We start from the raw sequence: 23,438 nt of genomic DNA, 5'->3' as shown, positions 1-23,438 counted from the left end.
CCTGTCTGCCACAATTCACCGTAATCCCTCACGGGGAGACAGATGTAAACCATCTTCAGGAGATGACATTCTCCTGGGCTCGTGGGGCCATCTGAGGAGTCAGAGTTCTAGGGTGAAGTAGGATGGAGGAGCACAGAGATGGCTCTGTCCAGAATGCTCCTAGGGAGGCAGAGCAGCAAAGTAAGAGAAATGTATGGGAATCGCCCTCAGGGATTTGCAGCTCAAATGCAGAGTAGGAGGAGGTAAATTAGCTACTAATACACAACCTACCCCAACAGAGTAGATCAATAATGACCTTGGGTGTCAGACAAACATGGTCCATCACCAAAGGTAGGACCGCAGGGAAATGTGACATCACTCATGCTTTAGGAGGGACCAAAGGTTTGTTCTGTGCAATAAAGAAATCTAAATGAGAGGACTTGGCATTCCATTGAATAGGGTTTTTTCCTTTTCCTAATTTTTTTAGATGTGGATTTACCATCTGGGCTCACTTGGACTGTTTTTCTTCCATTTGTACATTGGTACAATGTAAACATTGCTGGTTTAGGTAGTTTCTTTCACAGACCACTAGCTTGAAGGCATATTTAACTTTTCTTTGAAAATTAAACAGTGAAATTCTTCTTCGGAAGCTCAACCCACCCACAAAACAGTCTTCCCCACAGATTGTCTTTCCCATATTTTCCAACATTTGTATAACCATAGTTAGCCACTCTAAAAACAACGTGTGATGTAGGAATAATTTTCTTCTCATTTTGCTGAAATACATGAAATTTTTGTGGCTTTGGAATAAACTGATTCCCAAACCTTAAATTCTTCCCTCCAGTCACTAATGATTTGGCTCGCTAAACTCTGAATTCACGCGTGATTACTAAACTAAGTGAAATAAACACTGATGGGCCTTTTTTCTCTTAAAGGAAACTCTGCTTTATACTTGTTTGAATGCTATGATACCAGAACAGAAAGCTGGCACACCAAGCCAAGCATGCTGACTCAGCGCTGCAGCCACGGAATGGTGGAAGCCAATGGTCTCATATATGTTTGCGGTGGAAGTTTAGGGAACAATGTTTCTGGAAGAGTCTTGAATTCCTGTGAAGTTTATGATCCTGCCACAGAGACGTATGTATTGATCAAGAACTTTTTTTTAAATTTTTTCATTTCATAAACATTTGTTTTCTCTTTCTCCTACCTCGTTTCCCCATCGAAAACATTCTAACAAATGGACACAAAGACTTGAGAAAAACTAGTTCCTACATCGGCCATGTTCAAAATTGTATGTATTCAGCATCGTAAATCCATCCCTTGCATCAGGAGAGAGGGAGGGCTTCCACACCAGCCCCTTGCCTTTGTGCTGGGGCCTGGCTTTGGTCAGAGTTCTTTGGTTTTTCAGAGTTGTTTGTCCATGCAATGTCATCGTATTTGTAAATATTGCTTGTCTGGCTCTGCATCGGTTCATACAAATTATCCTTGATTTCTCAGACACTATCCCTTTGCCATTTCTTCTGGCAGAGCAGTATTCCATATAGGATATTCCCCAATTCCCCAGTTGATGGCCACTCCCTTAGTTTCCAATTTTTTGCTTTTGTGAAAAAATGCTGCATAAATATTTTCTAATAGTTAGGCCCTTTTCCTCTTTCTTCAGCTCTTTGGAGGGTCTAGCCTTAGCAGCAATATCACTGGACTGAAGCATGCAGTTTAATGTATAATGGATGAAGTTAATGACTTTATGAACATAGACCCAAATCGTTTTCCAAAATAACCAGACCAATTTGTAATTCTGTCCGTCGCACATTAGTGTGCCCTTTTTTCCCACAATCCCCCAACAATTGGCATTTCTCTTTTCCCCGTCATCTTTGTTTAAGAGATGATGCCTCAGAATTGCTTTAATTTTCATTTTTCTGATTATTAGAAATTTGAAGCATTTTTTAATATGACTATTGGGTATCTTGCTTGCTGTTCATAGATTTTGATTATATGTCTATGGGGAAATGGTACTTGTTCCTATAAATTTGCATCAGTTCTTTATGTATTTTTTATGTAAATTTTTTTAATCAAAGAAATTGGCTGCAAAGTTTTGTTTTGTTTTTTTTCCTGGTTACTTGCTTGAAAGAATACATTTACATTCCTGGCATGGGGGACAATTTAGACAGAGGTATACCAAGACAAGAAATGGAAGGTCACATGTAAAGTACAAAAGAAAGGCCAGTTCCGTTTGTCCATAGAGAGAATGAAGAAAAGCCATGAGTAATAAGGCTTTAAAGGGAAATTATAGTTTGTGAAGGGATTTAAATGCCAGGCTGAGCAATTTATATTTCTCCTGGCATTAATGGGGAATTTAAATTTCTTTAGCTAAATTTCTAGATAAATTAAAGAATTTCTTTAAGCTCACTTTGTCAAGGCCCTCTGCTAAGCACTGGCTAGACAAAGAAAGGGGCAGCTAGGGGGTACAGTGAATAGAGTGCCTACCTGGCCTGGAGTCAGAAAGATTCATCTTCCAGAGTTCAAATGTAGCCTCAGACACTTACTAGCGACCTTAGGCAAGTCACTCAACCCTGTTTGCTTCAGTTTCCTCATGTGTCAAATGAGCTGGAGAAAGAAAAGGTAAACCACTCCACTACTTTTGCCAGGAAAACCCCAAATGGGGTTGGATAGACTGAAGAGCAACCACAAATACAAAGAAAGGCAAAAAAAAGATGACCCCCGTCCTTAGGGAACTTACTTGGCAGTGGAAGAGACAATAACTAGGAAGGGCCTTCTGCAGAAGGTGATCCTTAAAGCCAAGAGTCACTGGTTGGGAGGGAGCGAAGGACAACCCACCATACAGGGAAAGTGGCCTGGCCGATTCATCTACATGATTGGGAAATTGTCTGCATAAAAAACGCTGAACCCTTGGGGATTGATGTCTGAGAGGAGAAGGACCAGGAAAGAATAGTGTCGGGACATCCCAGAGAGACTCTGCAGGGAATGAGGGTGATCTGGCAAATGCTGCAGGGAAGTCCAGAAGGAGAGGACTGAGATGAAGCCTTTTGATTTAGCATTTAAGAGATCACTGTTGGGTTTTGGAGAGATCGGTTTCAGTGTAATGATGAAGTAATAGTTAAGAAACAAGTCAGGGAAGCGATATGGTCAGATAGCCTGTGCTTGAGTTTAGGAGCATCGCCCACCCTTTAGGAAGATTTTAAGAAAATCAGCACCTCTTCTGGGCTAACGTCATCATGGACACCTTCACAATCAAGCTGTCCTCCTTTCCTCCCATTTCATTTAAACCAAGCTACAGTCCTTCCCACTAAAGAGGAGAGCTATGAAGATCCATATCCCTAGTAGTTTTGTTTTTATTTTATTTTTAAATAAGTTTTACTGATGCCTTTTGTTTTGGCATCAGACATTTTTGGAAACCTTCCCCCTCCTCATGCCTAGAACTCAGCCCCATCTTATAATAAGGAAAACCAGTTAAGCAAAAGCCCCCAGTTCAATGAGCTCATCTAACAATTTTTAGGCATCCTGCCCTACAGTTGCCTTGTCTTTCCAAGAGAAGGAGGTCTACTCCATGATCTCTTTTCCAAGACCATTATTGGTTTTTCAATTACTTAGGGATCATATAGCCCTAAGAATCTTGGAAACCAATTACATTTATTCAGTATAGAGAATATTTTAAACATATGGCACCTAAGTGCTGTTCTGCAATTTAAAAGCATGTGTGTTGAAATAAAATTCAATATTTTTCAAAGAGTACTTAGATTTTCACAAATACAAAAATACTATGAACACATTATCTGATCTAGTTATCCAAAGGAAAAAACATCATCTGTGAACCTAATTTCACTTCTAAAAGGCAATGCAAACATCCAAGTTAATTTTCATGAAATTTCTCTACCTGTTTTGACATATTCCTGAACAGGTTTGAAATTATCATATTTTTAAAAAATTATTATTTTAATACTAAACTAAGGAATTAAGCTAATTGGGTTCTACTTAGGGAAAAACAGAAATTCACAAACTGTTAACTTCTGGGAGTCAACTTTCTATAAATCAGAAAAGGGCCAGGTCCAAGCACTACATATGGTCTATGGAAAGAAGCATATTTTTAACATTTATTGATCTTTGAGTCTACAGTGGAGACAGTGACGCACACATACATGTATATACTCACATGCACACACAGGTGCCCTTTGTATAATGTTTTGTGAGGGAGGGGCATGCAAATTGAATTTTTGTTGTTCAGCTCATTTCCACCATGTGTACTATGGCCTCACTATTTAAAGACTCTTGTTCCAATGCTTTATTTTGGTGTGAAGGGTTCTAAAAGGGTGTTGCCACTGGAACCCCACTAGTAAAGGCTTTACTATTTAGGAGAGGCTCATCACAACAAGAACCTCAAGGGGTGACTTTTTTTTTTTTTTTTTTTGGACATCCCTACTCACAGAGGGCATTTCCTAGTGTGCATAGGGGCTGTTGTTCTCTGCGTTGGCAGAGAGACTTTTGACAAGAATGACATCAAAGATCCTAGAAATATAAGAATAAAGCTGTTTGGAGAAGCAGTATGATTCAGCATGTAAAGGCCTGGAAAAGGAATGACAAGTCTTGAATTCAAGTCTTGCCTGTCCCACAGATTGACTTGAGACAATTTAGCAAGTTGTGTTCTTCATTAAGACCTCATTTTCTTATCTAGAAAAGAGGCTTGGACTCCATGACCTCAAAGATCTTTTCCAAAGTTAAAATGCTATCCAAAGCAATCCCAGTAGACTTTGGGCAGAAAATGCCATCTGCATCCAGAAAAAATTGAATATAAATCAACACATATTACGTTCATTTCTTTTTTCCTGTTTTTTTTCTTCTCCCATGGTTTTTCACTTTTGCTCTGATTTTTCTCTCCCAAAATGATTCAAAAAACAATGTGTATTAAAAATAAATAAACTTTAAAATATATGTAGGAAGAAAAAAATGTTAAAATGTTAGTACTATCATCTCGCATCTATTCCCTGCCTCAGTTAATTCATAATTTGAGAACTTTTACAAGATGCTTTCATTACAACCTTGCAAGATAGGTGGTACAGTTATTATCCCCATTTTACGTGTAAAGAAACTGAGGTTCAGAGAAGTTAAGTGAGAATTGCCTACTTTCAGTCATACATCAGATATGTGTCTTGAGCATGAATTTAAATTACAATTTCTTATGACTCTAGAGCCATTGCTATGGTGTCTTGACCTACCTCACCAGAATCAAAAATAGTAATGATACAAAAGGATTATACAAAAAGGACTTCAAGAAGGACTACGTCACGTGAAAGAATCTGCTAGCAAATCTTTTATTCTGATGCAAGAAGTCCTTTTGTAGTAATGAATAATCACGTCCTTCTCTATTTGCTTTGTGAAATTGTATTTTTATTTTTTCACGTTGGATTTTCTTCAAGAAAGTCTACATCTATATGTGACTCCCAGGTCAGCCACGCCCAGGACACAGGTCAGCCATGATACCAGAATAGCAGGGACAGCACCACCTCACCCACAGGCCCGAGATATAGCACCGTTGTGGGCCTCTGTGCGCATACGGTTTCATACCCTTACCAGCAAAGAGTAATTGATGAGCTTGGTAGATAACTATTTGAAAATAACTGCCCTTTTTTTCTCATTGATGAGAATAAAAATCCTTTTTTCTTCCTCTGATGCAAACACTCAGAAGTCCATTTCTTTTCTTTCCCCAGGTGGACGGAGCTGTGTCCAATGATTGAAGCCAGGAAGAATCACGGCCTGGTGTTTGTAAAAGACAAGATATTTGCCGTGGGCGGCCAAAACGGCTTAGGTATCTGACTTACTAACTCCCGGGCCCACAGTCTTCCTCCTTTTAGAGGACCAAAGAGTGTCTCTAATCTACAAGCATGAAGCTTGTCTTGTTCCTTCACAGGACATAGAATTAGTAGATCATTTTCAAAATGAAAACTTGGGTAAAATATTTGCATTGCAAAGGTCAACTGAATCTGGTCTAAATCTGCAATATTCCAGGGGAGAAAATCATGGAAAAAAAAGAGCTGCTTGCAAAATAGAATGACGTTATCTGTAGCTAATGAAGGAAAGAAGTTCTGGGAAACATGGGCAGGGATTGATGGTGAAGGGAAGGGATTTCCCATCTCACGTCTACCTTGTACCCAACAGTCGTGGGTTCCTACCTTGTAGGCCATACCTGCTTTGTGCATGTTTTATTCTTCCTACCTGTAACCTTTGCCTTTCGTGGAGGTCAGGCCTGCGGGATGGGGACACTCAATTTCTGAGGGTGATCACTGCACAGCCATTTCCCCTGGGAAGAAAAAGTGGGCAATACCCCCAATATTCCAGTGGGTTGGGGATGTCACGGCTGCTGTCAGATATTGCCTCGTGATATGGATCATGGGCCATCCAAGCCTTCCATTCTAGGGCGACTCTCATCTATGCTTTCCCTTATAAGTTCACATCAGATGGTCCACCAGATTGTGGGGAGCCCCTCTTTTTTTCTCATGACTCCTGAGACTATTAGTGGAGCACATAAGCTCTTCATAGGTTACATGATGCTCAGACTCAACACTACCACCAGCCCACCCCTCATATATCCAGCCTTATTTTTCTTTGCCCATGTTTCCTGCCCACGTTGCGCGTGCACACACACACACACACACACACACACACACACACTGAAGAAACAGTTTGCAAAACCTAATATAATTAATACAATCCTTAGCAATAGGCGTTGCTTCTCCTGCTAATCCTAATCCTATATGCCAGGGCACTGTTTTTTAACTGGATGTTTAAATATTAATTTTTTCTTCTTATTTCTTCTGAGCATGTTTCTCTATTTAAAAATTTAGTTGGAAGGGCAGCTGGATGGCCCAGTGGATAGAGCACTGTCCCAGGGGTCAAATCCAGCCTCAGACACTTAATACTTAGTAGCTGTATGACTGGGCAAGTCACAACTCCAATTGCTTCACCAGAAAAAAAAATTAGCTTAAATCCTATGGACAAACTCTGAATATGAACAAAACCCTAAATGGCAAAGTGAAAGAAATAATATTCAAATACGTTTTAAACTATATTTAAATATCAACATAAATACCTTGAGATAGAAAGCAAGCATGTTATTGATCAGTAGAATGTTTGAAAGGCAGTCCAAGGAAAAGAAATAAGGAACTCTGAATACTTATATTCAAGTTGGACAATAATAAAATGCCATTGATTGTTTTCAGATATTTTCAGTGTCTGATTCTGCCCTAAATGCGATGTCTCTTCATTTTAAAAAGCACTAAAGCAAATACTTGCATGATTCTAACCTAAGAAAAGTTATATAAGTTGAAATATCTTTATAAATGTATTTGGTGTTTAGAGGCCTTATAAGAAATATTTATGAAATTGGAATTATTCATTCTGATCAGATAGAGTAATTTCTCATTTCTGTCTTTCAAAGGTGGTCTGGACAATGTGGAATATTATGATATTAAGCTGAATGAATGGAAGATGGTGTCCCCAATGCCGTGGAAGGGCGTAACGGTGAAATGTGCAGCGGTCGGTTCCATAGTTTATGTCTTGGCGGGTTTCCAGGGTGTGGGTCGTTTAGGACACATCCTTGAATATAATACTGAAACAGACAAGTGGATAGCCAACTCAAAAGTCCGAGCTTTTCCTGTGACGAGCTGTTTGATTTGTGTGGTCGATACCTGTGGAGCAAATGAAGAAACTCTTGAAACATGAAGAATTCTCACAGACAGGATATTTTCTGAGTCTTTGAAAACAATTGCCCCCTTGTGCTTCCTTCTGACATTTTTGTTACCTTTTTTAAAATTCAAAATTTGTAACTGAAGTAAAATCCCTATTAAATGCTGGTTTTATGTGGGTTTTTTTCCTTCACAATCTAGCAAGGATAAACTCGCAAAATTGTAAGTCCTCCGTGAAAATAGAGCTTGCTGATCAAGCTTGTTTGTCCTTGCGGCTTTTCAGGTCCAGATGTGATCATAGGGTTGTGAGATTAGATCACTATGAAAAGACAGATAACTCGGTTCTCAATGAAGGCACTGTGCTGCCTGGTACAATTTACAGCTTCTGCTAAAGTCATAGCAGCAGTTGAGCCCAAGCCAAGGTGCTTTGATGGAACAACTTGGTTTTTACTTATACTTGCTCAAATATTAAGGAAATGCTGCTTGTCCACTTGTTGATGCCAAATGTATTCCATTCTAAAAGTTGCAAGCGCAGTTAGTCCAGACTTAGATATGGTGCATGCACACACACGTTGCAAATAGAAATCCAAATCACGCCTGTCCAACTCTTCACTAAGGGGGTACAAAATCGATTTAATTCCTTTTATATTCTCGTGTTATTTTGGAAACTCAAAGTCTGAAGCTTAGGTTCTTTGTTTTGTGGCTAAAAGATCTCCTGAGGCACTCATGGGTGAAAAGAAGTCTGTCTTGCCATCTGCACTTTCGGTAAAATAAAAAGCAGTTTAAAACTTACTTCTAGACTGCCTAGCATAACACTGATGATCACACTGTGTGCATCAGTTGTTAAGCTTTGTACTGCATTAAACCATTATTGATCTCTTCTTAGAAGACAGAGTTCACCTAAGATGCTCTACCCAGAATTCTCTGAAACTAAAATGTCAGCCTTCAAGACTTAGTGTCCTTTCCATACTTCGGCTTTCAGACCTTGATGTCTTTTCCGCACCTGCCACTCCGTGGCCAATCAGATCTTTAGCAATCCTTTCCATGCCGCTCTTCCCATCAACAATCAGTTGCTGCTGTTTTAGGGAGTCACGTAAGTCGTCGGGGGTCACTCTTCACAGCTGATATAAAATCCTTGTGTGAGGGACCCTGGGCTCAGTTTTGCCTTTTCTAGGTTACAAAGATTGTGCTCAATCAGCATCTGCTTCTCAAGTTTGTGAAACTACATTTGTATTTTGTCATTGTATTCCATGATGCGACACGAAGTTAAAGAAGAGACCAGCCCAGGCGCCGAACGGACCGCGCTGTACAAGCTGTCACTGTGGCTCTTAAACCGCTCCTTCTGCAAAGGCTCCCCGTGGGCCGCGGCGAATCCGTCACTGTGAGCCTAGCAAAGCCGAATGGCCCGGCCGAAGCCGCTTCTTTAACGCACCAGGGCAGCCGCATCAAATGCGCCCAGCCGAAGTTCCTTCTTGTTCGCAGTAGGAGGCTGCATGGCTCCTCCCTGTGCTTCAGGCACGGCACGGAAGCAGCTCGGAGCGGCCCGTTCGCTCTGGGACTGGCGGGCCTCGGGACTCGGGGGCCTCGGGACTGGCGGGCCTCAGGACTGGCGGGCCTCGGGCCTCGGGACTGGCGGGCCTCAGGACTGGCGGGCCTCGGGACTCGCGGGCCTCGGGACTCGGGGGCCTCGGGACTCGGGGGCCTCGGGACTCGCGGGCCTCGGGACTCGGGACTGGCGGGCCTCGGGACTCGGGGGCCTCGGGACTGGCGGGCCTCGGGACTCGGGGGCCTCGGGACTGGCGGGCCTCGGGACTGGCGGGCCTCGGGACTCGCGGGCCTCGGGACTCGGGACTGGGGGCCTCGGGACTGGCGGGCCTCGGGACTCGGGGGCCTCGGGACTGGCGGGCCTCGGGACTCGGGGGCCTCGGGACTGGCGGGCCTCGGGACTCGGGGGCCTCGGGACTGGCGGGCCTCGGGACTCGGGGGCCTCGGGACTGGCGGGCCTCGGGACTCGGGGGCCTCGGGACTCGGGGGCCTCGGGACTGGCGGGCCTCGGGACTGGCGGGCCTCGGGACTCGGGGGCCTCGGGACTCGGGGGCCTCGGGACTGGCGGGCCTCGGGACTGGCGGGCCATGGCACCGGCACCAGGGGTCTCTGCGCCTGAGGGCGGGGCGCCCCCGGCTCCCGCCTCCCCGGGCTCTGAGGGCGCCCCGCGGGAAGCCTCGGCTGCCTTTTTAAGGAGGCCTTCGTTCTCCGCGCGGGGTCCGCGTGTGTGCAAAGTGTGACACGGCGCCTCTTACACGAGGATCTGCCACCCGGCTGTCGGGAGCCCAACCGAGCATCAGTGAAACACGGGGCCCCGAGCCGGGGCTCCGACAGCGGCCAGAGCCGCGTTTCCCGGGGGCTGTGACGCTCGGAGAGCCGCGTTTCCCGGGGGCTGTGACGCTCGGAGAGCCGCGTTTCCCGGGGGCTGTGACGCTCGGAGAGCCGCGTGACGCTCTGGGCCCAAGGCCTCCCTCCGTGTCTCCCTCCCGGGGGCGCTTTTCCGGGAACGCTCCGGCCAGAAACAGGGGGGAGGCTCGAGGATAAAAGTGGCGGCCCCCCGGCCTGGCGGTTCCTCCCCGGCTGCCCCCGTACAAGAACTGGGGCCCCGGAGCCCTCATTTGGGGGAGCGTCCTGTTCGGCGTCTCCTCCTAGCCCTGCCTGGGGCCTCAGGGTCCCAGGGTCCTCCGCGCAGTCTTGCAATCCTGCTTCTTTCTGACAATTGTCACCTCCCGGGGGTCAGAGGTCAGGGGGCGGGACTAACTAGAGGGGCCCAAAGGAGCCCTTTCTCTGCCGGTCCCGACTTGACTAGTGGTGCCTGGAATTATGGGCTTGTCTCCAAACTGAACGGTTTAAATGCCCAGAGCAGAGGAGGCCTGGTACAGGGAACTTGGTCTTTCCAGGCCTCATTGTCTCTCTCTATTCGGGGAGGGGACCCGAGTTGCACAGCTTAGAAAGGTCCTGAGGCCAGCCCCGGCCTCAGTTTACTGCTTTGTACAATGGGCCGAAGAGGGGGGTTTGCTAAGAGCAGAAATGAAGGTAGTCACCACAGCAGAGGCGTGCGCATGCGCCTCCTGCCCTCCCGCGGCCGTTAGCCGCGCATGCGTACACTGAGGCAAAAGGCCTGGGGCCGTTAACGGTCCGCGTCCGGATTGTCGCAAGAAGGCGTCGAACTCACAACGTCATGGCCCCGCCCACCAGAGCTTGCCCTCTATTGGGCGTGCGAAGCGAAGTCCCGCCCCCGGCCTCGCGCCTACCGGCGCTGGAAAATGACGCTAACTGAGGCGGAGCTTCTCGCCCCGGCGGCGGCGGCGGCGGCGGCGGCGGAGTAGGAGGAGCAGCGGGAGGCCGCTTCGGACGTACGTCGGGCCTCGGGCCTCGCCGCCGCCATGACCATCTGCCACTTCTTCCTGCAGGGCCGCTGCCGCTTTGGGGAGCGCTGCTGGAACGAGCACCCGAGAGGGGGCAGTGGCGGCGGCGGGGGCGGGGGCGGCGGCGGGGGTCGGCCTCCGCCGCAGCAGTACCCGGCGGCGCCCTCCGGTACGGTGACCCCGGGGACCCAGCAGGGCCCGCCGGCCCGGGCCCGAACTCGGGCCCATGTGTATAAGTCCCCACTGGGTGCCCAGCCCCGAATCAGGCCGGGGGGGGGGGGGGAAGGGGGGAGGGGACAGCCTGGCTTCAAAAGGTGTCTAATCGGTGCTCCCCAGCCCCGCCCGTGAGGGAGCGAGAGGGAAACCCCGCAGAGTCCCGGCCAGGCGGCTGGGCGGGGTCACGTGGCTTGCCCGGGACTCGTTTTACTCGCCTGCCAAATGGGGGACTAGGTGACGTCAGGGTCTCGTGCGGTAGGAGCCCATTTCCCGGATGAGGAAACTGAGTTGAGACACGAGTGTCCGGGGTTCACGTGACCCCAGCTCATCCTGCCCCTTGATCCTACGCCCGGTGCCCGCCTCCTCTCGCTGCCCCTCCGTGGGGACGTGGCAGAGTGCGGGCTGGGGGAGGCCGGGAAGGAAGGGCGGCTGCCCCGGGCGAGAAAACCCTTGGAGCCTCTCTGTCCCCCCCCTCCCCCGAGGACGAGCGTGAGAGAGGAGCAGAAATGTGGGGGCGCCGGCCCCTGCGCCCCTCGTTCGGGGTCAAGGCGGGAACCGGACTGGTCTTTCCCTCCGTTTCCCAAAAAATCTCATCTCCAGCAGTTCACTCCAGCTTCTTGGGGCCCAGCTAGGGAACTTGGGTAGGAATAAGATGAGCGAACTAGTGAGAAGAAAGCGCCCTGGGGGCCGCCGCCAGCGGGGGGGGGGGGGGGGGGGGGGGGGGGGGGGGGGGGGGGGCGGGGACCGCACTCTCACCTTCGCCAACAACCGCTGATCCTGGGAGGCTGCAAGCCCTGCACTAATAGGTGCCCCCCCCCCGAAAACCATCGGGGGCCCGGCTCGGCCCGGACTCTGAGAAACGGGCTGTCTCAGTGTTAGCGCTGGATTGCGCAGTTTTTGCTGCTGCTTTGGGGACAGTTTCTAAACTGTTTCGGTTGTCGGGCCGTCTTCCACCACACCCACAGTATGGCCACGCTGAAATTCCAGTACTTCCAACTGTGCTTAATGAAAGTGGCGGTTTGCTATGATTTGCTTCATTGATGCATCTCTGATTCTGCAAATGATACGTGTGCCCCCGTCATCTTTAAAACTGGAAATGTAATACTTGTGGCCTGTTTTACGGTGATCTTAAAGAGGCAAATAGACTTATGTAAGATATGTAAATTCTCTTTTATTATCAAATAAATGAATTAAATAATTCATTAAAAATGCATTAAATGGCCAATAAAATAATTTCAGGTTTTATTTTTTATTTTAGGTTGTAGCCGAGGGGGATGGAGCAACAGTTCTCAGAGATATTCTAATGTCATCCAACCATCTAATTTCTCCAAGTCCACAACTTGGGGGGGCAGCAGAGATCCAGGGAAGACATCCTTTGGGTCCTTTGACTCAGGGGCTTCAAGTAGTGGAAGCAGAAATGTGGGGTTTTCTCAGAATAGATTCTCTTCACTGAACTCCAACCAAGTGGATGGGCAGAAAGATGAAGAGGATAAACTGATGTAAGTGGCTTTGAGAAAATGTCTCTTCATAGTGATAATTTATCCTTTATATTTGTTCAATGATCACTCATGTTTCTTATGCACAGCTTTCATTTGTATTTTCTGAGGACCCCCCTAACAACTTGATTAAGTCTCAGTGGGGGGCTGCAGTTTACCTAAAACCACACTGACCCTGAGCATTTGACTCGGGTGCCTTCCATCATTCACAGTGCTTTATTTCTAAAGCATCATTGATGATTGAAACTGGTGGTGGTGGTATTTGGTTGTGTCATGTCTGACTTTCTGTGATTCTTCTTGCAAACATACTCCAGTAACGCCATTTCCTTCTCCAGCTCATTTGATAGATGAGGAAACTGAGGCAAAGTTAAATGATTTGCCCAGAGCCACCCAGCTGGGAAGTGTCTGAGGCTAGATTTAAATTCAGATTCTCCTGATTCCAGGCCCAGTGCTCTATCCCCATGCTTGAATCTAGTTCTGTTTATTTTTATAGACATTACTGTTAAAATTCATAACTACCTAAGAGTTTCAGTTTGTTAAAAAATTGAAAAGTACTATTTTAAATTTCTGAATCTGATCACTCCCTTTGTAGGCTTGTTTCAATCCTATTCAGAGTAATAGAATATATGACTTGCTTTTTGTAAAATAAATTCAAGATATTTTTGAGAAGCAGAATTTTATGTTATCGGATGAAAATGTCTTTGGAGTTGGTCACAGATGCTGGAGTTTGAGCTGACTTCCTTCGGACTAGCATCCCACCCCACTGAGGGGCTTATTTAAGCCAGCTGTTTTCTTACAGGCTCTTTTCCTCTCTAGAAGCCGACCAGAAGGTCTAGTGAATAGCAGAAGCAGCAGTAGTCTGGGCTGCATTTTGAGCCCAGTGTATAATTGAAAAATAACCCCTCTTCATAGTTACCTAAGTGTGAATAAAATCCCCAGTTCAGTACAATAACCTACTATTCAGCTTTAGGTTTGGGGGGTGTTTTTTTTTTTTTTTATTTCTATGAACTATTGCATTAACATTTTCTCAGTATAATAAAGTTCTTTACAGTAACTGAGGTATAGTGGTCAAATTAGCAGGGAAAGAGAAATCAGGATTGTTTATATTGTTAAAGTGTAATTCTTTTGAAATATGTCATCAATGTCTGGTGGATATATGGTACGTAGAATGTTTTGATTAGCCCTAACACTGGGTTCCCTGCCTGGTGAATAATAATTTTCTGTCGTTTGAAATCAGAAGTATGTTCTGTCTATTGTTGATAACAATAGTCGTGAGGTCTGAGCATGGCCAGAATGAGGACACACGGGGAGGCAGCAGCTGCTTAGAGTCTGACCTGCAGGGGACAGAGTGAAAAATGGATATTATTGTTTTTATAAATGCACCTGTAGTTAATGTCAGAAAATTCCTCTTCTGTAATCCAAAGAGAGTTATCGTGCGCTCTAGCAGGTCACCTGTTTCACTTCGGATGTTTAGCTAGATCCCAATAGATGGGTGCAATCTGCCAACCTTCCCCTTGTCCCAGCTCAGCCACTCCAAGACATTGTTAAAGAACAGTCTTCAGATGAACAAGCAAGATACATACATATATATATATATAAAGATAGATTTATAAGTAGATAAATCTATATATAGATTGATACTTTTCCGTGTTTTGAAGTCATTAAAAATGGATTTATAATAAAGTAGGGTTTTTTTTTAATGTAGTATTCTGAAGTTTGTATTATTGCTTTTTCCCCCATCAGTGAAGGAATAGTAAAGGACATGGAGGTTTGGGAATCTTCGGGGCAGTGGATGTTCTCTGTTTATTCACCAGTGAAAGAAAAGCCAAATATATCAGGTAATAGAGGAATTCTCTCTACACATACATATTGTTCATCACTTCTGCCAGTCTTGCTATTAGCTGCTCAGAAGGTGCAGACCTGCATCAGCAGAGGGACCTTCCTCATTTGGAAGTTCCCTGTATCCGTCTCTGTGCTAACTGCTTAATGTGTCTGTGACAGTACGTTTTGATCACAGCCAGAGGCGGATGGACTCTCCCCTGTCCTTCTCTTGGGCTGGAAGAGCAAGGGAGAAGCCCCCTAGAGTGCCCTTGAGGCTCGCCTTTGGGCTTCTCTTGAACGACTGGGAGCTGAGCTGGCTCCTGCATGGGGATGTGTGATGCTTGATGGTCCCGGGAGGGCTAGGTGTGGGTGTGGGACGGCCTCTGCTCTCGGCATCCCTTCTCCGGGGTCTCAGAAAGCTGATGACTGAGAGCTTCCCAATGAAGCCCGTCACAACTCCCACAGCCCTTGTTCTCCCCAGGGCCGGCACAAGCAGGCAGCCTCGGGGCCTCCCTGGCTCGGTCAGACCGAGGGCCACACCTCAGACTCTCCCTGGTTGGCCCCTCGTGGCCCCGGTGCGGTCACCCCAAACAGGAGGCCCGGAGTTCATGCCAAGGCAGTTCGCAGGCTCGGGCAAGTAAGAACAGAAGTGGGACAAGTATGGGGTGGGGTCGACTGGGCAGGACGCTCGAGCCGCTGAGGCTTCTGTGCGAGTCCCGGCAGCAAGGCCCTGTCTCGGGGGCAGAGCTGTCAGCAGCTCGGCTCGGCTCAGGCTGGCACCAGGGTCGAGGGCAGCCCCTCCCCGGAAGGCTCCACCTCCCGGCCTGTTTCTCCTAGTGCGTGGAGCCCTCGTCCCGATTTGGCTAATGACTGAAATCTCCCCAGCTGGCCCCAGCCTCCTGCTTTCCTCCTTGTTTTCCACAATAACAGAACTTCTCCCTTTCTCTCTGCTCCTTCACCATTCCCCCATTTGGCCTCCACCAGTCTCACAGGACCCCCCTTGCTTCCCCACAGCCCCTCGTTTGGGTCCTGCACCCATCTCAGAAGCCCATTTTTGAATACCTAAAACAGGGTTAGAGAAGAACCAATTGCATTGAAACGAAGCTAAGGTGACAGAAGTGATTATTAAACACTGGTGGGCTGCCGGCTCAGAAACCGTGTTGCTCTCAGTCCTTAGAGGAACAAGCTCTTCTCCAGGATCAGCTCTTGGGCCTTCACAACCCCCCTGGGAGGCCCAGGTCCCCTCTTCTTGTCCCTGATTGCTAGTGACATGGGTCACTCTGGCCTCTTGCCTAGTCCCTGCTCATCCCCCTTAGGGAGGGCACAGCCCTCTTGTGCTAGCCGTGGATCCCCTCAGACCCTTTCTTGGGGAGAACAGGCGTGAATAAAAGCCACACTGACAAAGCACGCGGTCTGTGCTGTCTATCGGCACTTCCTGTCAGTGCCCTCTTCCCCGAGGCTGCCATCAGCCTGGCGTGGGCCACATCAGTTTGCCCCAGGGTCTTTGGCTCAGCCCTAATCTGGCTCTGGCCCAGCCCCCCACCCCATCCCCGTTCAGTCCACTCCCAGGCTCCCCTGCCTTTTCACACTTATTGGTATCCAGGGCCTGGGGCACGTGTTCAGGGCCTGGCCCCATCCTGTTTTCCACAAGTCATCTTCCACCCAACCTGCCTCTGCCAGATGTGTCCTGGGTCAGATTTGGCTGCCTCCAACTGGGAGGGTTGGTCTTGTGCCTCGATACCTCTTGCTTGATGCCCTGCCTGGCACATGGTGGGCACTTGGCAGACGGTTCTTCATTGGCTGTTGGACCTTGCTGAGCCCAGGGCACGGTTCTAAAAGGGGTAGGTCCCCTCCCTCAAGAAACTGTGTTCTAGCGGGGTCCGATGGTGGGGGAGTTACCTTGTCATCTCTACTCTCCCTCTGAGAAGGTCACAAGAGACCAGCTAGCAAAAGGACTTTCTCATGTGGGAAGCAAAGAGGGAAGAAGGAAAGGGAGAAGACTTGCCACCCTCTTGAGAGCTGCCATGCCCTGAGCCTGGATGGCCCAAAGTCTCCATCAGCGTGTCAGAGCGTAAATGCTGCCCCTGTGAGCCTCTCTGGGGCAGCCTCCCTCCTCCGGTAAAGGAAAACTCAGACTCAATGGCCAGTAAGGGCCCTTTTAGCCCTGCCTCTGTTCGCCTAGGACCCAGTGGACTCAACAGCTTCCCTCTCCGCAGTAAATCTGCATCCTGGCAGAAGTGGGTCGAGCTCAGCAGCAAGACCTGGGCCAAAGGGCTTGGGACAGGAGCTAAGGACTACCTGGGAGGGGAGGGAAAGAGCAGCATTTGAACTCATGCCCAGAGACAAGGGCAGGATGGGAAACTAGCCAGGGGTGCCAGAAGTGGAAGCATTGGATCCTATCCCACCATCCCATTGCCCTCAATGTCATCAGGACCCTCATAAACACACCATCCTGTTCTCTGATTCTGCACACAGGCTCTCCTTGGCACGGGCCTGGCTGCAGCCCCTCCCTCCCCACCCTGCACAGACATCGTTGGGGCATTTTCTTATCAAGGCCGCTCCCCCCGTGGTCACCTTGGCGAGTCTTGGCCGGCTCCAACCTGCCCTCCACACTCCTCCTCCTCCCCGAAGGACGTCCCCCAAATCAAATGTGGAGATTGGGTGAAATGATGTGGAAGGTCTGTGAAAGGGGCCTTGGAGCTGCTGTAATCCTTCCTTTTCATGGTGCTGACAAAGCCCCACAGAGCTGAAGGTCTGAGCAGCCGAGGGTCCCGTCTCAGCCTGCCCCCTGCCCAGATGGCGGGACGTTCTTGGGGCAGGCCCGTGGTCCCGGCTGGCCTCCCAACGGCTGCTCCTGGGGGCCGAGGCTGTTTGACTTTGGTCTCGGCTCCTCCGTCTGTTGCCTCCTTAATACACGTTTCCTTGAATTGTCAATCTTTTCATACCTTTGTTCACGTTGATTAGTAACTGAAGAGGTCTTTGGGGGGGAGCTAGTTTCTACTAGAAACTCTGCTCAGTCCTCTCTCCTTTAAGATTCCAATTGATTTCTCCTTGCAGGTTTTACAGATATTTCACCAGAAGAGTTGAGACTTGAATATTCTAACTATATAAGCAGCAATAACTTACAAAGCTATGTAAGTTTCTTTCCTGTTCACTTTACATTTAGACGTCATGGCCAGCCATCTCTTTTTGTAGCTTTTCCTCTGTTCATTGTTGTTTGTAAAGTGGATGAATTTTAGACTTGGGGGTTTGGGGTTTTTTTTCCTTCTTGAGGATGGTTTGATTTTTATTTCAGAAGCTTTTTCTTTAGTTGACCCAATTACATAATTATGGTAACCCTGGCTTTATTAATTTGAGACATCATTGGATTATTTAGAAAACTCACTGATGGCAGTCTTAAAGTCCTTTCTGTATGTTATGCAAATAACCACATCCTGATGTGTCCAAGACCTGAGCCTTGAGAGAGTTAGTAACCTTTAAAATTGTATGTACTTCGTATCTGTCTTCTATTGCCTGTTAGCACAGGGAGGGGTGAAGAGGGTGGGTACATCTGTGCAGGGTCAGTGGACATTTGTGGGTGGGCCAAATGCTTTTTATAACCCCTTTCAAAGCTGCGGCGGCAGATCCAATTTTGTTTGGCTTTGTAATTGGAGAAAGTTATACCTAATGGGATTGATGTGAACGGTTCTTTAAATAACAGAGATTTTGCCTTTGTTAATGTTTAGCATTTAAAATATCTCTAAATTATCCAATAGTGACAAGCATGTTTATCCGTTGTGTTTGTTTCAGCTGAATTCTATCCAGCAATTAGTAAACCTGTGGAAGAGCAGGTTACTTGAGCTGAAGAACATAAATTCAGCAACCAAAGGAGCATTGGTAAGAATGGGAGCTCAAACTCTCTTCCTGGGGGGTGGTTCTGACAACCCTTGGAAGAACAGTGTTTCCTTTCTTGTTAGGAATAGATTTTTTCCATAAACAGTGGTATTAGGAATTATTAGAATTCAAAAAGGATGTTTAGTTGTTTTTGTTTTTGTTACTCTGGCTTTATAGTTAGGAGTTAAGACCTTTTGGTCTCATCTTAAAAAATGATATTGTCCTTTATTGACACAATGAGAGTGCTTCATAAATATCTGCCCTCCTTCTTCCTTCCTTCCTCCCATCCTTTCTTCCTTCCTTTCTTTTCCTTGCCTAAGAATACTTTGGAAACTTAAGTTTTTAGTTTTAATGTTAGTTAAACTTTGTGAAAATTGAAACAAGTTAGATTAATTCCAAGAATTTCAAGTTCACCACTTGAGAAGTATAGAAATTGGTTTTTAAAATGGTTAGCTATAAGTATCTATTCATTGTAATGGCAGTCGTCTCTTATAAGTGAACGCACTTGATGATGCATGTATTCTTGGTCATTTATCAAAATCAAGAAAAAAATGATTCTGATTAGTAGAAGAGGGTTCCAAATTGACCCATTTGTCTCTAATAACACTTAGGATAGACTGTATAGGACATATCAGCCTGTCATTCAAATTACTCTTTTCTTTAAAATCATCTTAATAGAAAAGAAATTATGTAATTGAATAAATTATGGTATATTAATATAATGATGCCATTAAAAATAGTAAGAACATACTGAGAAATATGGAAAGAACAGTTCCAAGAAGCAAAGCCTGATTAACTGGCCCAGAGTAAAACTTTGTAACAAAAGAAAGAAAGAGGCAGGGGGTCTTGGACAGAATTGCTTACCCAAAGCCCCTGGCCTCCTATATTATACAAGGAGGTGTACAGTGGTATCCCCAGACCATTTGGGGGGTTTTCTTGACCTAGCTCTCATTAAACTAATGAGTTTGGATTGTTGTTGTTGTTGTTTTTAACTAAATGTATTCTAATCATGACCAGGGATTTTGTAGTGTGACACTGAGTTGCCTGATATTTATCAACATTTGTAGATCAGTGTAAAATAGACACTGAAATGTGCCCTTTTCTACTTGTATTTATCTAAAACGAAGAATTCTTACATATAGTTGTATGGGAAAAGGTTTTCTCAAAATTAACAATTGAGTATTGTATTTGCATTTGTTCTTTTAAGTTTTCTAAACTGAAGAATGAAGGGGGACAAGTGGTTCCTACCTTTGGATTTCAGAGTCAGCCAACCTCCACATTCGGTTCAGCAGGTATGTTATAGGGGAGTCTATCCTGTTCGTTCCCCTGCCTGACCCCAGTGCTATGACCCAAAGCGCTTCTCTAGCTCTGAAGCCTTTTTTTCGGGGTCATTGGAAGTGGGAGCCTCTCCATTCCAAACCAGGCCGGCCCACGTCACTCCCCCTCGTCCTGGCAGTCGGTCCCGAAGGGGACAGACTCGATCGCAGCTTAATTCTGGAAGCGCTCTCGGAGGCTTGGCCAGGTTCTGACCTCCCCAACAGCCGATCGTAGCTGGCCCCGTGTGGGGAAAGATGGAGTCTGCTTTTCCTGGAAGGGCCATCCTAGCCCTGCTTCTGGGACCTCGGAATGTTCAGAGCTGCCCCCCAAAGTCCCCCCCGGAAAGAGGATCGTTTGTGTCTGTAGAATAACAGAACAGCGGGTGACGGGCCGAAGATGGGGTGAGGGTTCCTGGGCAGGCCAGTAGCAGTAAGAGTGGGGGCTGGTAGCCCCAGCGGGTGTCTGGGTATTCATTCACAGGAGGTGGGCCAGGGCCGAGGCCCTCTGCTTTAGAACTCGGGAGTTTTTGTTTGTTTTGTTTGTTTCTTGGGGGAGGGGAATACTTTTTTTTAAAGTGTCCTGAGATCAGTTTAGGGTGGGAGACCCCACATCTGCTGCCCCCGTAACCCCCACCCCCGTGTCTCCCTTCTGCTTCATCTTTGCGACACACAGGTCTGCGTGGGGACGAGATCGTGGGCCTCGTTGTTCCCCAGCCCACCCGCAGCCTGGCCCAGAAGTGGGGTCTGGGGGGAGGGGTCGGAGTGGCTGCCCTCGGAGTTGGTGGGGCCGAGCGGCTTCCCTGGAAAAGGTGGCCAGCCGGGGCCTTCAGGGGACTTTGTTCTCTCTCCCCTCCCAGCCCTTTGTCTGCTCTCTCCCTTCCTCCTAATTGCTGCCTCTGCCGTGGGGCTGGAGGTTTCCCAAAACACTTTGATCATCACAATGGGCAGCTCGGTAGCACCAGGCCGAAGGCCTTAGTGACCCCTGAGACCTTCCCCCACGGAGGCCCTTTGCACTCTGACAAGTGGCCGGGTCCTGTCCCCGAGCCGGGGGCGGCTGCAGACTCCAGCCTGAGCGGCTTGCTTTGTTTTTTTGTGTGTCTGCAGCCTTCCCAGGGAGCAGCAATAACAGCAGCAGCAGCAGTGTCCAGAATTTCAGTTTTAAGCCCACTTCAGGATTTGGGGCCGCCCCGTCAGGCAGCAGCACCTCTGTCTTTGGCTCACCGGCCTCCCCGGCGCTCACGGCTGCATCTTCCTCCGGCTCGACGATGACTTCCTCCGCTCCCACTTCCTTTGGGTTCGGGGAGTCCTCCACTGTCTCGGCAGCATCTTTTTCATTTAAAAGCCCGGAAGTTTTTAGCTTTGGATCAGCTGGGTTTTCGGGATTTCCTGCTTCTTCCCCATTAAGCACAGCAGGTGCCACCAGCACCCCTGCTTTTGGGGGAGGGGGTGGCGCAACAGGGGGGGGTGGCTTTGGCCCCTCGGGCTCGGGGGCCAACTTGTTTGGACTGCCCACCAGCGGCTTTGGGCCCGGTGGCCCCTCCTCCTCCTCCTCCTCTGGGCCGCCGTCCGGGGCCGGTAACACGGCCGAGAACCTGTTCACACCCAAGAACGAACTGACAGCCGAGGAGCTCAAACAGTTTGTGGCAAAGAAGTTTACGTTAGGGAAGGTTCCCCTCAAGCCACCACCGGAAGGGCTTCTGAGCGTTTAAAAGGACACTTTAAGGAAAGGGGAGCATGTCTTTTGTGGGTAATTTGGATAGTTTGCACACATGATGATAACTAGATTGTCCAGGCTCCACACCGAAATGTTTTTGGCTTTGAAATACTTTATTTTCCTCAGTTATGTTTTCATGTCCTAGGCCAGGGACCCTTAGCAACCGGGGGCTCCTCTCCACGTAATTATGGACGGGACGTCCGCCCGAGGGTTGCCGGTCGGCTGGCTGGCTTTGTCCCGGCCCTGGCCCACTCGGGCTCACCTCCTGCCCCTTCCTCTTCTTGGCGGTGTCCCTCTTAGGGGGGTGCTGCCGCCTGCAGCCAGAAGAGAGGACGCTAGCCAGCTTACACAATGAATACCAGACACTAGAACTTTTCCTTCACGATAGAGGGGATGTGTGTTAAGTATACGTTTAAATAGAACCGGAGAAGTTTTTGTTCCTAGGTGATAATAGGCCATTTTTTCCTTTCTACAAGTTTGTATCCCTCTTGATTTTGAAAAAGTTTCAAACTGAGGGCTTGCCAATTGAATTACTCTGAGCATTCAGATGATGACTAACATCTCGATAGCAGATGATTGCTATAATCTTGATATTTCTTCTCAGTGCCTTGTGAAGAAGATCATCCCCATTTGATAGATGAATAGGGAGAGAAATGGAAGTTGTGACCTGCCCCATGAGCTCATGGCGAGTGCACAATGGACCCAGGCTCCCAGGATTCTGCTTGGGAGCCTTCTGCTGGGAATTGTGGAGCCCACTGAAGGCTCCTCTTTGTCCTCCGCCAGGAGGAGTGGGCTTTTGTACCGTTTTATCTCCCGTGAAAGACTGGAGGCAGAGACCTGCAATTAGCGTCTGGTAAAATCGATTCCGAGTTCTCTAGGGTGGGGGTCTCCCACGCACTCCTTGAAGCCCAGCAGCCGGTGCTGGAGGCGGCGTGGCCGCGGAGGTGGGTGGCTTGGGTCGGGCTGGTTTTTTTATGAAAATAAAAACTTTGCCTAGCAGCTGTGTTCTCTATGAATGTGGCACGTGTGATGTCTTGTGTTTTTTTAACCAGCAAAGAGCGAGCAAGTTTGGCATCCTTTCAGAGTGCCACAGAGGGACTGGGTACCTGCCAGGCTCGGGGCTGGCACCAGGCTCCCCACCCCAGCCCTCCTAGAACCAGTCGGCATTGGGAACAAACCTAGAGCACCCCAAAGATGCCCAGGTGAAGCCCCTTGCAACCAAAATGGGAGCTGGGGAAGCCCCAAGGCTGCCCCCAGCCCCCTTCAATCATACCGACCTCCTGATGTCTGCCCAGTGTCAGGGAGAGAAACTTCCAGAGCCAGGCTGAGCCTGGGCAGGAAGTATTGCTGGAGTGGGCTAAGGGCCCGACGGCCCGCAGGACTGCAGCTCTCCCAAGGAGTCAGCAGTGCCATCTCCCAGGGCTGGTCCTGCCTCCCCTTAAGTGCGAGCTCTCTTAAGACTCGGCACCTACCTAGAGCTCTGACCCTTCCACACCGTCCGCCCTGTCAAGTTGGTCCTGTGCTCGGCCTTTTAAGACCCTCCCCAATTTAGGACCAGTCCCAAGCCTTGGGTCATATGCACTGGAAGTCAGCCAGAGTGGACTCCTGCGGGTCCCCAAGATAGCCTGTACACCCCCCGGCTCTGTATGCCCAGGGTGCCTTCCCTCCCCTTCCCTTGATGGATTCCTGTTGATTGTTTAAATCGGAATTGCTGCGCCGCCTCCCCAGATAGCCCCGGCAGAAGATTTGACAGCCCGCTTTGTCCTATGGTGGTCTCTGTATTAATCCCACAGCGGTGTGTGTGAGGGATGGTGATCTGCATCTGAGGATTCACATCCCTTCTTTCCTAAACTTGGTTAGTCAACAAGCTCTCTCTCCCACCAGGTAGTGGGCTAAGTGTTAAACTTTAAAACCAA

The 23,438-nt window shown here is 48.1% G+C and overlaps 2 protein-coding genes across 5 annotated transcripts in view; both read left to right on the top strand.

Annotated features, from left to right (window-relative positions):
* The window catches only part of KLHL7 (kelch like family member 7), a 55,202-nt gene extending 47,361 nt beyond the window's left edge, over positions 1 to 7,841 (top strand). For both annotated transcript variants that reach the window (XM_031940622.1, XM_031940623.1), the window contains exons 9-11: positions 915 to 1,116; positions 5,700 to 5,797; positions 7,427 to 7,841. In XM_031940622.1, coding sequence (XP_031796482.1) covers positions 915 to 1,116; positions 5,700 to 5,797; positions 7,427 to 7,710 — 584 coding nt within the window. In that variant the 3' untranslated portion in view covers positions 7,711 to 7,841. The remainder of the gene's footprint in view (positions 1 to 914; positions 1,117 to 5,699; positions 5,798 to 7,426) is intronic.
* A 2,612-nt stretch (positions 7,842 to 10,453) lies between these two features.
* NUP42 (nucleoporin 42) lies at positions 10,454 to 22,542 on the top strand. 3 transcript variants are annotated; one of them, XM_031940620.1, is made up of 8 exons: positions 10,454 to 11,255; positions 12,561 to 12,801; positions 14,542 to 14,636; positions 15,101 to 15,256; positions 17,677 to 17,753; positions 18,409 to 18,495; positions 19,700 to 19,784; positions 20,913 to 22,542. In XM_031940620.1, exons 1-8 carry the CDS (start codon positions 11,105 to 11,107, stop codon positions 21,515 to 21,517), a joined length of 1,497 nt encoding a protein of 498 aa, XP_031796480.1. In that variant the 5' UTR covers positions 10,454 to 11,104; the 3' UTR covers positions 21,518 to 22,542. The 3 variants fall into 3 exon arrangements, with proteins under 3 accessions (XP_031796480.1, XP_031796481.1, XP_012406889.1); XM_012551435.3 differs by lacking the exon at positions 10,454 to 11,255 and adding an exon at positions 12,052 to 12,452; XM_031940621.1 differs by lacking the exon at positions 15,101 to 15,256 and having other exon boundaries at positions 11,005 to 11,255.
* Positions 22,543 to 23,438: the final 896 nt, after the last annotated feature.

This window comes from Sarcophilus harrisii, chromosome 5 (assembly GCF_902635505.1).
Source record: "Sarcophilus harrisii chromosome 5, mSarHar1.11, whole genome shotgun sequence".
Taxonomy (NCBI): domain Eukaryota; kingdom Metazoa; phylum Chordata; class Mammalia; order Dasyuromorphia; family Dasyuridae; genus Sarcophilus; species Sarcophilus harrisii.
This window is presented reverse-complemented; position numbering and strand designations above follow the sequence as displayed.

Coding starts and splice junctions, on each gene's coding strand:
- NUP42 (XM_031940620.1), top strand. CDS start 11,105: ATGACCATCTGCCACTTCTTCCTGCAGGGCCGCTGCCGCTTTGGGGAG. Junction 17,754..18,408: donor GCAATAACTTACAAAGCTAT/GTAAGTTTCTTT, acceptor TGTTTGTTTCAG/CTGAATTCTATCCAGCAATT. Junction 18,496..19,699: donor CAGCAACCAAAGGAGCATTG/GTAAGAATGGGA, acceptor TGTTCTTTTAAG/TTTTCTAAACTGAAGAATGA.